At 36.6% G+C, this 18,397-nt stretch overlaps 1 protein-coding gene across 2 annotated transcripts; it reads right to left on the bottom strand.

The window, feature by feature from the left end:
- Positions 1-145: 145 nt before the first annotated feature.
- LOC114154909 (roundabout homolog 3) lies at positions 146-17,439 on the bottom strand. Of its 2 annotated transcripts, XM_028034391.1 has the most exons (12): positions 17,066-17,439; positions 15,528-15,679; positions 14,675-14,828; positions 14,389-14,581; positions 12,684-12,778; positions 12,422-12,608; positions 12,232-12,329; positions 11,729-11,882; positions 10,773-10,891; positions 9,863-10,024; positions 8,346-9,777; positions 6,205-6,948 (listed from the first exon to the last, which is right to left on the bottom strand). In XM_028034391.1, exons 1-11 carry the CDS (start codon positions 17,211-17,213, stop codon positions 9,632-9,634), a joined length of 1,608 nt encoding a protein of 535 aa, XP_027890192.1. In that variant the 5' UTR covers positions 17,214-17,439; the 3' UTR covers positions 6,205-6,948; positions 8,346-9,631. The 2 variants fall into 2 exon arrangements, with proteins under 2 accessions (XP_027890191.1, XP_027890192.1); XM_028034390.1 differs by lacking the exons at positions 9,863-10,024; positions 10,773-10,891; positions 11,729-11,882; ... (5 more) ...; positions 15,528-15,679; positions 17,066-17,439 and adding exons at positions 146-2,280; positions 3,358-3,559; positions 3,660-3,744; positions 5,060-5,214 and having other exon boundaries at positions 6,057-6,948; positions 8,346-8,442; positions 8,686-9,622.
- Positions 17,440-18,397: the final 958 nt, after the last annotated feature.

Below are 18,397 nucleotides of genomic sequence, written 5' to 3'. Positions count from 1 at the left end.
GTGGAATTCTTCTTGTGTTGCTAGGTGACGGGCTGGGTTCGGCTGCGGTTGCCAAGTAACGGCGCAATACCCTTCGATTTCGTCAGTTATGCTGACTTTGCTAGAACCGCCAATTAAACATGAAACATTCAGCCAACACTTAGGGTGAAATGTCAGGGTTTTATTGACAGTGACCCTCCTTTGGTAAACAAAAATATCTCGTAACAGTCAAATACCTTGTTATAAAGAATGAGATGTCATAAGTAAGGGTTCCTTGGCTGTTTTACTAAACACAAAACATTTAAAGGATTTTACTTGAACTATATACAGATACGATAAAGAATAAATAAATAAAAAAATGAACATATTCAAAGACGAAAAGATTTTTATCCCCAGGGTGCAGAGATAAAAAAAAAAAGAAACCTGCTTTACCCAAAACAAAACAAGTTTTACATACTAAAAACATGTTTTAATTCAATAATGCGTCCTCCATTTTTATTTTTCTTCATTATATCGTTCAGATTCATTAATGTTATGTTGTTTTTTCTTTGTTTACCACTCATGATTTATTGCCAGTCAGCATCTAAACAGCACTCAACATCTCTGAGATGAATAATATACTACTGTGCCCGTGTTCAGCAATAACCATAGCAGAGTAGAGAATATAAATACATACATATAACACTGGCAAAAAAAACACAATCAAAAGTCATGTGCGTTCGAATATAGGGAAAATAGGATAAGAAAGGTAATATCTTTCAAATTAACATCAAGTTTTCATCTAATAAGTCTAAGGATTGTACTGATTGATGCTGACATTATGTTTAAAATATATCAGAGTGTGCTTTGTGTTATTGTTTTGTACATTCTTCTGACAATTTTTACTTTTGGGTGGACAATGAGCAAAAATGCAGACAAAATCCAAAACGAAACCTTGAAAATACTTCAGAAAGTCAGAACAGTTGTGTGTGGGCCTTTGTGGTTAAGAGCAAAATAAACTCAAAAAGACTAAACATGTCTAAAGATGTACAATATGTAACTTTTAAACCAGCAAATCAATCTCTCAGCATGAATTAAAATAAACATACTTTCTATTTGAATACAATATAATTAAAGCTGTAACTAACGATTATTTTAGTAATCAATTATTCTGTCACTATTCTGATGATTAATCAATTAATCTGGTAAAAAAATTGTCACATTGTAAATTTTTTTAATTTAATGACAGAAATCTTTTATACAAAATAAAAAATACATTAAAAGATGCAAATAAATATGCTATTGCCTACAATGCAATAACATAACATTCTTTTAGTGAAAGCTTGATCATTTATAGCAAACAATGCTTCTGCAGCGAACAAAATACTTCTATCAACATGTTAAAAGCTCAGCGCTTTCTGCTTGACTTATCAGTATAGTGCAGCTATATCTTTATATTTTGGATTAACCGATTCATTACTGGACAGAAAAAGGTGCTTAATAGATTTTTTTTTACACAATTTGAACCAGATGAAGCAAAAACTACGTCACTTGAGGAGTTTTTTTTATCTTAAATGCAAAATGTATAAAATTTTTGTACAGTTTTTGGTTTAATTACGACTCTGACAATGTTGTTCTTTCAGCCAATGACCTTTTTTAGAGCCTGTATACTCCAGTTAACAATTAATCGATTACTAAATTGGTTGGCGATTATTTGAATAATCGGTTAATCGGTTAATACGATTAATAGCTCTAATGCTAAGTATTTACAGTTTGTTTATGATAAGATACAAGTGCTCACCGTCTCCTCCTTGGTCAAACGTCTGTCAGAAGCTATTTACTCTGATGCAACCTGCCCGTCGATCGATCGTCGTTCTCTTGGCTGTTGAACAACGGAGGACTAAACAACGGCGCAGTCACAGAGGCTGAGTTCGAAGCCGAGTTGATGTGAGTGCTGCTGCTTACTGCCGTTGAAGCAGAAGCTGCAGGATAGACCTGGACGTCAACAGCAACAGAGGTGAGCCCCAGAGAGACGTGATGTGAGACGAGCAGAGGAGGGCTGCCGTGTGAGATGCTGAGGCTGTGGTGGATGGGTGCAGCACAAGGCTCCGCGCTGCGCAGCGTTAGAGAGGAGTGTAGAGTGTCTTCTCGTCTGGAGGGCGGGGACGGGGAGCGAGAGGGTAAAGAGGATGGAGGGGGAAAGGCGTCCTGGCATGCGCTGTGGTTGTCCCCTGAGATGCTCGTCCAGTCCTCAGTGGACTGCAGCTGGATGCTGGGCAGCGACAAACTGCATCTCTTATCTTCCTCCAGCGACGAGTCAATCTGAAAAATACAGAAGAAGATCTTAAAATTAGAAAAAAATCTACCAAATACTTTTGAGACAGGCTAAAAAGCAAAGTCTTACAAATCCTATGGCAAGAAAGAAACAGTTATGTGATTATTTTTATATAATAACAACATAATTAACGTACACCTGAGAATGTTTGGTTATTTTCATTTTGACAGACACACAATTATATTTAGATTTAGAGTTTAAAGTCAGGATTCTTTTTTTTAATTATTGGCCCTAATCCTCTTCCATAGAAAAAGGAGTTAAGTGGATCCTTGTAGATATCTTAAAAATGGGTGGAAAAAAGAAAGAAAAAGAAATCCCCAAAAAGTATTGATGATTTTGTTGAAGGGGACCTGTTAGGTTTTTGTTTATGTTTATGTTTTCCATTTGGGTCTCAACTGCTTCTAAAAACAGTTTAAGAAAAACACAAAGCCGATTTTTGGCAATAAGTTAATATTTATTGGTGTCTGGAAAATTACCTGTTTTAAAAACCTCCTGATTGTTAAGCAACAATGTGCCGCTTTCTAGCAACCCCAGCCACACCCAGCCTGTTACCTAGCAACCCAAGTGGAGCTCCAGCATGTTTGGTCAGCTGATTTTACCACTGTATGCGCTGTACAATGGCTGCTGGAAAAGACAAGTGTTTTGTTGCTGACTTACCATCCACAAACCACTTTCTGCATTTTTGTTGATTGTGCAGGAGGCTCTGCTTCTGCTTTTCAAAGATATACGGTTGTATAATTACGCATCTGTTGCAGCCATTTCCACATGCAAGTGTAAACATTGAGTTAGGGGGCGTGGCGAGCAGCAGCTTATTTTGATTTAAAGTGACAAGACGCCCTAAAACAGCTCATTATGAAAGGAGCTCAAAATGGGCAGAACTGATCAGATTAAAATCTCATAATCTAAGAATGATTTTGTGTAAAAATTGGGAGGAACACGTTTTGTGCGGCCCGTAGATCTAACCTGTTCAAGAAAGCCTAATAAGTTCCCTCTAATTTCCTAACCTAATGCTTGGAAATTAGGTTAAAATTAGTAAAATTAATTTTATATGTGTGATTTCAGACCTTGGTGTCAACAGTGGGCTCAGGATGAGTCTCCACAGTCACTGAGTAGTGGTCCGCTGCAGGGTGGCAGACATCTTGAATCTCCTCAAATGTTGGCTCCATCTGCACAATGACCAGGCTGGGCCCTGGAGGTCGGGCCCGAGTATCTGACGTGTTGGGGCTCTGCTCAATCACGGTGACAGAGTCATCATCCTCAAAAGCTCTGCACACACAGACAGCTGATGTTTAAGTTACGTTATGTTTGTTTAAGATCCTCAGGGCTGCCTTTTGCATGTTTTTGTGTTTTGTAGTTTTATATTCACCTGTTTTCATACGTGTGTCCAGCAGCTTGGTGGTCAGCATGTCTTTTTGGGACTCCAAGATTCCTTTGAGCTGCCAAGGATGTGGCTAACATTAAAATTAAGGGGGGTTTTGTTAAGATTGCTTAGACGATAAGCTAATTTAGCCAATTCTGTCAACATGAAAAAAATAATAATAATTGAGGAAAATAACAGCCACGTTTTTATGAATAAATGACTTTACCAGTAACAAGAGCTAAATGTTGAAAGTTGCTTTATTTAGCTGATTAAATGTTTTACCAAGTTTCCCTTAAAGTAATCAAAAAAAGCTAGTTTAGTTAATTTAGTTAACTAAAGTGAGTTCGGTAATTGGGTTTTCCTGTTTCACATAGAATGTTTTGTTTTTTATTAGTCTTCAATGTAACTTTTTAAAGCTGTTTTCATTAGTTGATAGGAAAAACTAAACAAATGAAAAGCTTAGATTTAGTTTATGTTAGCTTACATTAAATAGGCTAAGAAACTGATTTAGATAAGATTTTGGTAAAACAAAACAGAAAAGATGTAAAGGTTTAATTTTGAAATAGATTTAATATTAAAAGCACCTGGATGTTATTTAGCTTTAAGAGGTTGTTAAACCTTTATGTGGAAAAAGTTATTTAACCTAAAGCTAAACAGACTATGTCGGCTAGCTTTTCTTGGCTCATATAAAAGCATGTTTAAAAGTAGTAAGCAGTCTTTATTTGAAACTCATTTAGCTTTCTATGAAGAAGCAGAAATGTACCTACATTTAGATTGTTTTAGGATAAATAAATTAAATTAATTTAGTTAATTCTCTTATTTCATAAGAGTATTAACATTTTCTGGGGCATATTTTACATAATACTGTCCTCTCCATGACCTTTACAACATTAATGCTTGTTTCACATCAAGACAAGAGTTCAGCTTGTCAACCTGTTACTGTAAAGTATTGACAGCTAATTTGTTAGCACATGTGGTGTGAAGCAAGCCATTTTTAGGTAAAAAAAAAACAATCAAACTTTTTATTTTACATGTAACTGTCAGATATATCTTGTTGCTGAGTCAAAATACAGAATTGGAAGTGAGAGTAAAATTTTTGAATGACAAAGTTAATCTCCAGACATAAATCTGTCTTGAAACCTTTTTATTTAAAAAAGAATTTAAAGGATTATTGTTTTATTATATCTGTGCATGTATTGCAAATCACTAAAACAATCTAATACATTTTAAGCTAATATGTTTCTACTAATGGCATTTAAAATAATGCTTCTTGTCTTTTGACATGTAAACACAGTGATTTCAATGTGTTGTGAAAGTAAGGACACTAATCTCGATCTGCTAGTTTTGTGGAAAAATCTGAATTTTTCAGCCATTTAGGACAATCAGAAAATAAAATAACGTGCTACCTGCTCGACCTGGAGGTAAAGGTTCGTTCTTCTGGACGACCGAATAAAACGTGACGGTTATGAAGATAAAAGCCAGGGATATGCCGACTCCCACCACAATGGGGATGTCATGTTTCTCAAGTGCAGGCAGCCATGATGGCGACTGTTGTGTTCCTCTGGGAGAGAATACAAATTAGATTTCTCACACAACAAGCAACCTCTACAATAATTTGATACATTTTAAACTAATCTGGGAATTTTTGGCTTATACTTACAGGAAATCTTTGAAAATGGTTTTAAATTAAGAGTTCTCTAAGCGTTCAATAAGTGTTTCAAATATTTTTCTTTGGCTGCGTCTACATCCCTGTTTTACATGCTATGCTAAGCATATTTTGAAGTGTGTTCCTGAAAAATAAGGAATGGTCATAAAAATGAGTAAAAAAGCATCAAAAAAATGGAAAACTATCATTCAAAACCATTTACTTCTATGGAGTTGATTCTTCTTTTGCAGAAGAGAGCTGTTAACACAAACCCAATACTTATACAGTTAAATAATTGATAGAGTACATCATCTTAAAATTTGTGTTCTTTTTTTTTTTTTTTACCAAGCAATATTAAAAACAGATTTGTAAAAATAGAAAGCAAATAAGACTTGACAAGAAGTGAGATTTTTGTCAAATTTAGATTGAGAACAATGACGATAGAAAGATAAATTTAAATTAAAGGTGTCGGTTTATGCAGATCTAAATCTCTTTCTCTACCTAAAAGAAATGTGGAAATCATTTTGATGGAGCGAAATTAATAAGCTGAGAGTTTGTTGTGTTTTGAAATATGAGTTGAAAAAGTTAATTTTAATGTCTGAATTAACAGGCAGATACTTCTTTCTGCTCCTTTTCATTCAAGATTTCTTATAGTTGTTACATGAACTATTCTTATTTAATATCGAGTACATTAAATAAAAAATTAAATGTAGAGAAAATATTCAAAAGGTTGAATAAAAACTGATTATTTCACCCACATGGGATCGTTGCTGGTCATTGGGGATTGGGAGGTGTTCCTCTTTTTCCAGTCTGTCAGCTTTGTGCTGTTGGATGCTTGATCTTTCTGTGTGGAGTTCGCCTGATTCAACCAGTACACATGACTGGTGTTTACTGGGTCTGATACTGGGTGGTGCTGCTGAGATGATCCAGGGTTTAAGGTTGCTGTTGTGGGTCGATCATCAAACTGTAATGGCGGAGGTCTGGTGATTAAAGATGGTGGAAGTTGCATGTCGGGGCTTTCAAGATGAAACTTTGGGAGAAAACTCAATGGTGTGGCAGGCCAGTGAGTTGTTTGTTGGGGAGAAGCTGAAAAGTGCAAAGCAGTTGGTTTATTTGGAGAAATGTGTGACGATGTCTCATTTTTGGAGAGGATATTCCTTTGGTGGAAAGAATGGGGTTTTAAATTATACAATTCCCCTTCTGAAGTAACTTTCACTGAATCTGAGGGTTTAATTTTAATCTGGGAAACAGAAATCTGTGTTGGCACTGGTGTTTCCGACCACATCAGTTTGTCTTTTAGATCCACTGGAGACTCATTATTTTCTTTAGATTGCAGAAACTGATGTGGTGACGTCGATGTCGGACTGAAACCCTGACTGGTAGCTGCCGGCGTTGAACCGAGTGGTGGACTAGTAGAAGTTAAATGTTGATCCTTTTCCAGAGGAAGTTTGGGGTTGAGATCTCCTGACAGGAAGTTTGGATGCGGTGGAGGCGGCAATATTGGAGGCTGTATCTGCGTAGCAACAAGCTGCTGGGCTGGATGGATCACTTCCTCCAAAATCTGATCAGGTCTCGACGGCGGCGCCTTTAACTCAACTGTGAATTTTCTTGAAAACGCTGGAGAGGTGGTTGTGTTGCTGCAGCTGAAACCTGGAAATGTACAGAAAAATGGTTAATGTTTCTCTTTTATTGAAATGTGAGATATAATTAATCATGAAGGAAATGTTCATATGTTGGTTTTTACTAAAGTAAAAAGTTTTGTTTTTAATACTGGTTGGAAAACAATAAGAAATATCAGATTCTCAAAGCTTTGTTTTACAAGTTTACAAACAATTCTTACAAACTTTAATGAGTGGTGTATGGAAAATGTAGGTACACTATAAAAACATCAAACATCAATGATAAAATACCAGCAGCTGTGGCAGAATTTTACCATATAAATACGAATTTTAATGTATTTGTACAGTAAAATCCTATAAATCCAAATTTTACCAGATTTATACAGTAAAATTGGCAACCACAACTGACAATTTATTTTACTTTACTTTTGGTTTAGTACACTTGGTGTTAGTACATTTGAAATTTGACAAAACTCACTTAAAAGTAACTTTTCAAAAAAATATGTAAGTTTGTTTTTAGTCAATAATTTGTGACATTTTTTCTAATTTTTCCTGTTTTAAGTTAAAACAAATCTGCTAGTGGAAGTTGTACTCTTTGCATCTATAGTCAATAATCACTCAAACTTAACACAAGCTTATTTAACTTGCTGAAAAGTTACTTTTAAGATAGTTTTGTCTTAAGGTGGACTATAATAGTTGCACTAAAACTTAGACCAAAGATACCTCAGAAGATTTTGTGTTTTGCATTGTGTATGGTTTAATGCATTTGCTGTTTTTTCTATCAACACACATTGTTCACCTATAAGAGAGACTAAAGTTTGATCTTGGTTGTCAGTTTTATGCTCATAAATATTTTTCATACCGTTTATTTAATTGTTTAGTGTCACTGGAGGCTGATCAAGCTGCAGCCTTTTAATTCCTTGTCATAAAAGTAAAGTTATTCAAACAGTCTAAAGGAAACCAAATTTACTTTTTTGTGGCTTATTTTGTTTAGCCTTTAAACTGAGAAATTTAATCATTTCAAGAATATTGTTAATCCCAAATACAGTGGAGAAGAAGTTTGGTTTAGTCTTTTGTGTTTTTGATTTGCAACAATTTTACTAATTGCTTTCTTCCGTTTACCAAAACGACTAAAATCTGTCAAAATAATTTAATAAACACAACGAGACCAGGCAAGTGAGTCTGACATGCTCTGCAACAACTTTGGTTCAAAGAATTTGAAAAATTGAAGTTAAAAATAAAATAAAGGAAAACAAACCTATGTAAGTTGATGTCTTTAAAATCTTGAAGGAATGTTTTGTCGCTGAATCGTAACCATTCAAAAAAATTAACGTCACACCCAGAAAACAAAACAACACAAGCTGACAATCATGCAAAAACAAAAGTAGTTATTGTTACCTACAGAGAGCTTTTTCTGAAAATACGTACATGTTGTTAACTTTTGCTGAGCCATCAGATGGGGATGATGAGCTGGTTGAAGGTTCTGCTCAGCTGAAACATGATGATCTTCGCTAACATTAGAGCTCTTAAAAATATCAAAACAAAGGATTTCATGAGAACAAATTCATTTGACCCTGAAACATCATTAACCACAAAGGTATCAAATGGATGAAAACCACAAATGTTGCATGTTATAATGATAAATAAGGGAACGTCGCCATTTATGAAGCTTTGTTGAGAACTGAAATGATGCATGAAAAGCAAATAAACAATCTGCACAATGATTTTCCACACAAGCCTGAGGAAAGGTTTTCACATCTTTACTCACAGCAGACAGAACCAGCTTTGTCTGTTTCTCTCTATAAGCAGGACGATCTTCAGCTTAGCAGCAAAAACAGCATCAAGGAGAATCAGAAACAGAAACTCATGCAGAAATCCATCTTTTTCAGGTCACTTATCTGTCATGTTTTTGCAGAGTTAATCTGATTTTCAGTTGCACATTTAATAGTAAACATTTAGATAGTTTATTTGATCTAAATCACACAGGCACACACAAAAATAATAATAATAGTTCTTACAGTCCATAAACGCTCCAACTGCAACCAATGAGATTCAAAACCAAGTCAAAGAGAAATAATTCATAAGTGTTGTATTCTTAAGTGTTCATTACAAATAAACGATTCCACTCTTTGTAGTTTTAGTATAAGAAATATTTACAGAATCAATAATTAAATCCAAACAAGAGAAGAAAAAACCTCCAGAAAGATTAAAAAGTAATTAAATCGCCAGATTTCAAGTAAAGCTTTGAATCATTCTCTGTTTTAATTCCATTTTAATCTGTATGAACTGCTGCCTTTTCATTCACAGATAATTGTGCGAATTGTAATTATGAAAATAAATTTGCTCAATGGAAACATGGAATTTTTTGACAAAACATTTTTAGATAAAACGTTTTTGTGCTGGGATGAGGTTGTTTTTCAGCTGCATCAAAATCCGTGTATTTCAATAAAACTGCAATGGAAACACTTTTTTTTAAATCACGAGTCATGTGACCAACAGCAGGATGCTACTACTGACTGAAAAGACGGAAAAGACGACAGGAAGTAGTAGGAGGATGAGGCGCTGCATGCTATTTTTATGACTTATCGAGTGAACAGACTTATTCACGTGATTTTAATTGCATTTCTCATTTAATGGAAACACTGCAATTGCGAAATTGTTAGTTTTTTCCGACATTAGGGGAATAACGACATAGCTTTGCGCACATTTGTAATTTAAAGCAGCTTCTGAAGAGGAATAAACACACCTGTGACGGTGAGGACTGTGCATCTCTGGTGGCGTCCAGCTCTGTTCTCAGCAGTACAGACGAACTCTCCTGCATCCGAATGCTGAACTCTGGAAATGTGCAGGGCTCCATTTTCTACATAAGTTATGAATCAAGCAGAGCTGACATGTAGTTGCATCTAGGCTGAGTGTGGAGATGAAACTTCGCATCCAGGACTCACCGTCAACATGCTTGGTTTCAGTGCGGCTGATGGGAGAGCGAGTCTCTGCTCTGGTCCAGCTGTATGTGATGGGCTGAACCCCAACTGCTCTGCAGGGCAGAACCACTGATGACCCGGCGGTGCTGCTCACTCTGCTTGCAAAAGTCACAATAATGGGACTCACTGGAAATAAGAAGAAAAAAAGAAAGGATCCATTATGTACATACGACTGCTGCAAGTATAATTGCCCAAACAAAACATGGAATATTTTGAGTTATTAGTTATTTATTGTCCATGTTTGACAAATTTATAATTTCTTTTTCAATGTGAGCTGTAGTGGAACAGTTAATCAAAGAGATAAATCCTGGGGCGTGCTGTGGTGGCGTAGGGACAGCGCGACCCACGTTTGGAGGCCTTGAGTCCTCGACGTGGCCGTCGCGGGTTTGAATCCCGGACCCGGCGACATTTACCTCATGTCTTCCTCCCTCTCCCTCCCCCTTTTCTGTCAGCCTACTTTAATATAAGGGACACTAGAGCCCACAAAAAGACCCCGTGGAGGGGAGGGGAAAAAAAAGATAAATCCTGAATATATAATGATTAGGGCTGAAACGATTAATCGGATTAATCATGATTAATCAATTATTCAAATACTCATCAACTAATTTAGTAATTGATTATTTGTTACCTGGAATATAAAGACTCAAAAAAGAGCAGTAATTAAGCAAAAACTACACAAAATGTATATTTTATGCATTTTAAGACAAGATGAAAATGATTTGATTACTGATTTGTGGAAACGGTGCTTCATTCCCAGAGAAGGTTGTGTTTTTTAGCTTATTGTATCACAACATCATCATGAATGTAGACTTTTCTTATTTTGGACCAAGAACCTTTAGATATAAATTCAGTACAAAGTAAGAGTAAGGGTTACCAGCAACTCTCAGCAGGGCTGTGCTGTGGCTTCTTCCCAAAACGTTGGAGGCTTCACACACGTAGACCGCCTCGTCGTAGATCCTGGCTGACTGGATGTAGAGAGTAGCATTTCTCTGTCTGGATGAGAGAGGCACACGGTACGAATGAAGTCAATTAATAAGTAAGAAATTATATTTTTCAAATACTCAAGCACTGGATACAAAGTTAGAGAAAAAGCAGATCAACACTGTGTAGAAGACAACTTTAAGGGTGAAATATTATGCTTCCTTGAACAGGTTGGGACAGATCTATGGGTTATACAATATATGTTCATTAGATCTTTTGTGCAGATTCATCCTTAAATAATGAGATTTTAGTGTCATGAGATGTTTTAGGGCCTCTTGTCATTTTAAATCAAAATAACCTGCTGATGGCCACGTCCCCAAACTCAACATTTACACTCATGTGAAAGTGGATGAAATAAAATGTGCAATCATACAACCGTACATCTTTGAAAAGCAGAAGTAGAGCCTCCTGCATAACCAACAAAAATATAGAGAGTGGTTTCTAGATGGTAAGTCAATAACAAAAACACTTCTCTTTTCCAGCAGCCATTGTACAGCGCATATAGCGGTAAAACCAGCTGACCAAATGTGCTGGATCTCTACTTGTGTTGTAAGATTACAGTAAGGTCCATGGACATTTTGGAAATGGCTCATATTTCAGATAGTAAAACAACATTAACTTACTGCCAAGAAATGAGTGGGTGTTTTCTAGAAGCAGTAGAGACCCAAAAAGGAAGTACAAAATGTGCAAAAGGTGAATTTTGCATAACAGGTTCCCTTTAAAAACATGGAAAAACAAGACACTTGTATTCTTTGCGAGAATAAAACAAAAGAATGAGATTTTTAAACAGTATCGCTTTTTAAAATTTTTGTTAAGTGTTTTATTCAACACACCAACATGGCAACCTACCCTAGTGCAACTTTCCCTCCGGTTTGCTTGGAGTGGCCTCTTTTCATCCAGCTGATGGAGGGCAAAGGATGACCGGACACCTCACACTGCAGCACTGCTGGGGCTCCCACAGGAACCATCAATACTGTGGGCCACAATTTCACTAAAGGAGGAGCTACAGGAAGAAAGAGAAAGAAGAAATAAAGTTTCTGAAACCCAAACTCATTTTTTTCATGCGACTCTGGAAAAACACAAAATCTTAACAAGTGTTTTGGTCTAGTTTCTAGTCCAAATATATTAGTAGACTTTGAAGTAAGACAACTTACTTTCAGAATGAGCTGTTTTAGGGCCTCTTGTCATTTTAAGTCCCAATTACTTGCTGAAAAGTTACTTGTAAGTTAGTTTAGTCTTATTTCAAGTGTATTAAGATACTTGCACTATAAACTAGAACAGAAACACTTAAGATTGTGTGTTTTTGCCCTGCATTCTGGGGCAGCATTTGTAGTTTTGTGTTTTTCCCACACCCAGCACAGTCAGAGTCGCTCTTCTAGAAGTAAGGAATCTTTGGAGGTGAGAGTTCGACGCCCTGCAGAAGTAAACGCCACCATCATGCTCCTGGATGCTGAAGGAAAAGCATGAAAAATGCAGAAAGTTTTGCTAGAGTGGAAGATATTTTAGTAATTTATCCAATTATATGTGTTTTAAAAGAGAGACCTGTGAAAGAAGAGGTCTCCACTGGGTAACACAGTCATGTTTACTGCTGGAGAGAGAAGCTGGTTGCCTTTGAACCAGGACACATCAGCTTCTGGTCGACTGTATGGAGGTCTGCAGGTGAGCGTCACGTTTTCTCCTCTCCTGACAGTCAGGCTTGAGGGCTGCTGCACAAAACTCCAATGCATGTCTGAAAACACATGACTGCATGTTCAAATGTGGGACAGTAATTGCTTTTTGATAATTTTGTTAAAATTCAAAGTACCGGCTAGAAGCAGGAAAGCTGACTGTGACTTGATAGTCTCTTCCTGGATTGATGCTTCACAGTGATACCAGCCTTCGTCCTGCTTTGTCACATTTCTAATACAAACACACATGAAACTTTTGATTTCAGCAGATAAAAACGCAAATTCAAAGATTCAAAATCTTCCGTTTTTGTCTTAGTACTCGTACTAATAGGATTTACTAACGTTGCTATGATCTTCAGAAACAGAACTCATAAAAATGTAATCAAAGAACTGTTTGCAAAGCTGCAGTAAACTCAAAAATAAAACACTAATGTTGAAAGAAAATCATTCACTTTATGAAAATAAAGACTGATGTTGAGCTTTGTGGGTTTGTAAATTGCCGGACTTTAATTTAAATACAAATACAATTTTCATCAAGATTAAGACCAGATGAAAGAAACTGTAGATTTTGTCAGCTGCTTCTCCAACATTATAATCCAGAGCATTAATATTTCAACCTATATATTCTATAATTTTTACAAATTAGCCCTCTATGGCATGACTTTTTATTTTTGGGGGAAAAATATTTTCCTGCATTATTTGGGAGCTTGTGGTCCCTGATTACATATCAATCATCAAATCGGACCCTGACGCCTCCCAGAACCAGATCTGGGTTTGTTGCCTCAGGGCAACATTGGTCTAAAACACCAAGGTTTTCTACAGTGATTATGAGAAATGAAATACAAATCAAACAAAAACTAAATTCATAAAAAACTTTTTTTTGACAAAAATAAATCAAGACATGGTTCCAACTCACCAAATATAAAATAAACAACCAACGTTCATTAATGAATGATACATTTAAGCAAATCACTAAAACGAGTATTTGTGAGTTTGTACGTGTATGTTTGGTGGAGTTAGAATCACTAAGGATGTTGCCATCAGTCTTTTTTCCTATTATATGTGAAACATCAGGAAGGAATTGAATGTATATCACATTTCTGGTACTTGATTATTGACGTACCTGTGAATCACCATCTGTTTATCTGATTATCTATGGGTTGTAGCGACCAGATTCACATCAGTGACTGGAGTTAGGGCTGCAGGTTCTTTTTTTAAAACGTTTTCTATGGTAGAATTTGAGACAAGCAAAGGACAACATTTCTACCAGCTCAAACTCAGTGTCATTTTGGGCCATATCACTAATCTGAGCACTCTTAGAGGACCAGTTGTGCCAGATTGTATTGATAAAACCCAATAAACTGTTAAAATAGTAATAAATAGATGTCACTCCAGGATTTTGTTTGTTTTTGTGTTTTTTTCTAGTCAAAATTACAGATTTTGTGGTGCTAATTTAGAAATATTTGTAAGGAATCTTTATGATATTTGCTCTAATGTATGATTTTATTCCTCGCTGTAACAGTCACAGACTATAATCAAGTAAGGCTGAGGCAGCAGTCCATTTAACCCAATGTTTTTGACCAATTTTGAGAAAAACATTTTCAGTAAAATTAGAAAAAATGTGGCAATCTGTTGATTTTATCAGAATTTTGCAGATTTGTGAGAAACTGGTGGGACTTATTGATGTAATTTGGAGTCTAGAGGGCAACATAAAAATCTACGGCGGGCCAGATTTGGCCTCGAGTTTGACACATGCTTTGAGACGTGTTGTGCAGCATTAAAACGAGCCTGTCAGGAGAGCAGAAACTGAATGTTTCTCTGCTGTCCTCTGGAGTGTCTGACCTCAGTATGAGCAGCTGCCCATTGTTCAGGAGGCTGAATGCGGCCGAGCACCTCGACAGGAGGCAGCCGTCTTTGAACCAGTGCACCATGGGAACAGGGAAGCCACGGACTGTGCACTGCATGGAGACCTCAGTTCCCATGGTAACCGTGATGTTGTCAGGGCCCTGGACGAGCTTCGGACCCAGAGGAACACCTACCGCACAGACTGAGTTAGTCATAAATGTTGTGGGTGGAGCAAGCGTTTTTCAGGAAGTGGCTGTTTGTGTTTAAAAGAGTTTGTTCTCACCTTCCACAGTTAGCTTAGCTGGTTTACTCCTCCTGCTGATGTTCAGCAGAGAGTTGTGTGCGACACAAACATATATCCCATCATCCTGCAATGTTGCATTGAAAAGGTGCAGCGTGCCTGAAGTTTTCTTCTGTTGTCCTCCTCCATATTCCCCCTTAACATGAAAGAAATCAGAAAGCTTTGTTAAATTATCAGTAAAATGACACTTTTTATCTAAATGTGTTATTTTTCTCTGCGTCTCTTTCCAAGCTACCAAAAACTTCAGATTTCAAAATAAGCGATTCGTCTAATCAAATATTTAAGATTGATTGAGAAAGTAGCATGTAAAGCAAACACATTCTGACAATGATCCATCTAAATGCATTCAGCTTTTTATGCTGATACAAATACGAAGAAAAAATCAGCGTAAAAATCCTGAGCAAAAGAAAAACATCAAAAGAAAAGAACAAGGACGAAGTTACAAAAAATAATGTTTTTTTTCACTTAATAGAAGAGAGTTTATCAGCAGCAATAGATTCAAGATTAAATTAGAATATGACCTTGTTGACTGAATTTGGTTTTTATTAATTGAGTGAGTTCTAGAAATCTGGAAAGTAACGATAATTGGCATCATTAGCATCATTGTAGGTGATTGAGAAGGTTTTAAAGCTATCAAACTGTTCAGTCAGAGTTAATCAGGAGTTTTTAAACAGACTGCAGATAAATTAAAATGTTAAAAGTTTAGACAGAACTTAGAAGTACAAGATCTAGATAAAACATATTTTTTTCTGAAAAAAAATCTGCTTAATGTCTCTCTAAGCGACCAATTAGGATGTAAAAACCAATTAAAATGTTCTGTTTCGACCTGCTTCACCTGAAACTGTCTGCCTCTTGTGACGATCCGTCCGTCTTTGAGCCATGAGACGTTTGCTGCAGGCGAACTTTCTCCAGACACACACTGCAGGAAAACAGCCTCTCCTTCTTTCACTGTCTGGTCCTGGGGACTAAAGAAAACATCCTCCAAACCTGGAAACCAGAAATATTAGAGACACGTTTAACAGATATTAAATCCAGTTATCATTCAGAAATGCAACCACTGGGGAAGTTTGGAATCTCTCACAGAATATGTGCTTATTTATAACTGTTTTCCATTTGGTTTGTGTAAAAACTATCAGGATGATGAAAAGGATAGAAAAAAATATTGTTTTTGAAGTGACTATGGATAATAAATGCCTCAAGTTTATGGTAGAATTCAGATAAAACAATTCATAAAAAGGTTCATAAATTAAATTTCCTGGCAAATTAATAGAACTAAAGGTTGATGGAGTCAACATTACTGGGTGAATCAATATATGAAAAGCAAAGCAGGGTGTAAATTGCATCAAAATTTCAATAAGTGTAAGGATTTGTTTTTTGTGTATGTTTCTATATTACTGAGTCTTTCCCTTGACTGTCTCCAGCTGTTCCTTGTTCCCCCTGATTATCTCCCTGTGTATTTAAACTCACCTGTGTGCCCTTCTCCCTGTCGGATCCTTGTGTCTGGTCTACCCTGCTCTGGTTCATTCGTGTGCTGGTGTTAGAAAAATTATGTCTCTGGCTGATTCTTTGCAGGTTATGACAAAATAAACCTATCAGCTGGTTTCCAGTTGCTACCAGTGACAGAGCTCCTAGCCTCACTGCTCACCTGTGCTGCCTGGATTTTGTGTTTCTCTTCATTAAAACCATCATTTTCACCAATACCTGGGTCCACCGCATCCATCCTCCACCACAATAACCACAGTTCATTACAATAAGAAACATCCAGTGGTAACAATAAAGCATAAATTCATGCACAGTGACACCGTGGATGCATTTTGTTAAAAATACAAACCAAAAGGAGTCGATACTTTCTGACTAGCAATCCTTTCTCAGAGCAGTATTTTAAACTTCTGCAAAAATATTTTCTCACGGCTAAAAATTGTTTTCTACATAACATATATTTAGTTTTTACTATAAATATTATATGGTGCAAGAACTTTATGATGCAAACTAAAGCTGCTATAAATCCTATGGATTTATGATGCATTTTGCATCTTAGTGCATACATTGTGTTGCTGAAGAATTATTTAAATGCTTTGTCCTGGACATAAACATGCATAAAATTAAAAGAAACCGTATTAAAAGGTAAAAGTCATTTATGAACCAATATCAATCTCTCCAAGTTGAGAAAAAATTTTCCTACATCATCTTAATTCTTTAAAGATGATATTTCAGTTAAATTTGTTTGCTCTTTGTTAATTGTGGATTAGCAAGACAACATCATTGTGCACTCCTCAAATCCAAACTGGGATACGGTTAGGGTGTAAATCCAATGCATTGTTGTAATTAAAGTTATTTGGTGTATAGTGGGAAAGAGAAGCCTGCAGGACTCACCCAGAAGAGATGCGACTGCTGAGCCAAACAGGATGAGCGAGCAGAGCAGGGATGTCATCTGTGATAACAAACAGATGGAGACACAGACCTGCATCCTACTGCAGAGCTCCATCAGAAGAAGAAGAAGGAAACCAACATGCAGCTTCATCCATGGTGTCTGTCTGTGATGTGCACATAAAGTGCATCTTCTTAAATATTTTCATGCAAACTGATGCATAGTGTTTGTATTATTCCAATGAGACTCAGCGCATGTCTTCAGGCATCAACTATATGTAATATCCGTCACTTTATCTCCTTTAATAAGTGAAATGTCTCTGAACAGAGGTCTAGTTTTTGATCAGTTTCCAGTAAATGTATTCAGCAGATGAATTTAACATAATTCACTCCCCGCCTCTTGTTCTCTTGAGCCCTCCCTTGTCGCTTTGCTTCGTTCCTATTTTGGTTGTGAGTCTGTGTGGCACCACGGCGAGCTCAGCTTTGTCCTCTTTAGTCCCTTGAATGGGCACAGCCTCTTTACAGAGCTCACACGGTGGCCCTCCACTCAATGAAAGTGACATGAAAAGAGGCTGCGCAGCTTTGTACTGTGAAGATCAGTTATTGGCCCCTGCGAGGACAGCTACCCGTCTGATCGGTCGCGCTTTCATCGAAGGGTCTGATCCCTTTTAGTTTGAACCTGACACAAATTTTTGGTTCTGCACTGATGAAGTTGCAAAAAAGTTCTACAGTTTAAAATTTGCAATGTGGTAAATACTCATAACAGCGGTCAGCAGCCAAAAAAATTGTCTGGGGGTTTGTGCTGAATCCAAAAATCACATTGGTTTTGGTCAATCAGGTCAACTTTCTGAAATATGGAGGCAACATGAGCATCAAAATGCATGACTTGTTCTCACATGGATCTGTTTCCTGAGAATCTGGGATCAATGAGTGGTGAGCAGGGAGAGAGTCCATCAGGACACAACAGAGATGGAGACGTAATGTTCAATTCATATGTACTTAACCTTGTCAGTGTTTATTATTCAATTTAAATTCAAGTTTGTAACATTTAATTAATACACTCTGTTAGAAAACAACTTTTTTTTCTCCTACCACCTTGCTTGGATCTGGAGTTAATTCTCTTAGATCTGTGTTCATCTTTCCTTTTGAAGATATTTTCATAGCTCTATTTGTGTTAATTAGTCTCCCTCCCTTAGTCTCCCTGACTTCCTCCTGCCACGGCTGTTTTGTTTTACTTCTCTTTGTATTTTAATGCCTTGTGTTTCTGTTTCTGTTCATATCAGAGTAGATGGGGTTAAACACAAATCTGCATTTATACAGTATAATTTTCCCTCCATG

This window comes from Xiphophorus couchianus, chromosome 12 (assembly GCF_001444195.1).
Source record: "Xiphophorus couchianus chromosome 12, X_couchianus-1.0, whole genome shotgun sequence".
Classification (NCBI taxonomy): Eukaryota; Metazoa; Chordata; class Actinopteri; order Cyprinodontiformes; family Poeciliidae; genus Xiphophorus; species Xiphophorus couchianus.
Note: the sequence above shows the minus strand (reverse complement) of the source record. Positions and strands in the feature narration are given on the sequence as shown.

Coding starts and splice junctions, on each gene's coding strand:
- LOC114154909 (XM_028034390.1), bottom strand. CDS start 8,370: ATGGCTCAGCAAAAGTTAACAACAT. Junction 6,949..8,345: donor TCAGCAAAAGTTAACAACAT/GTACGTATTTTC, acceptor GTACATTTCCAG/GTTTCAGCTGCAGCAACACA. Junction 2,281..3,357: donor AGCCCACTGTTGACACCAAG/GTCTGAAATCAC, acceptor TGTATTTTTCAG/ATTGACTCGTCGCTGGAGGA.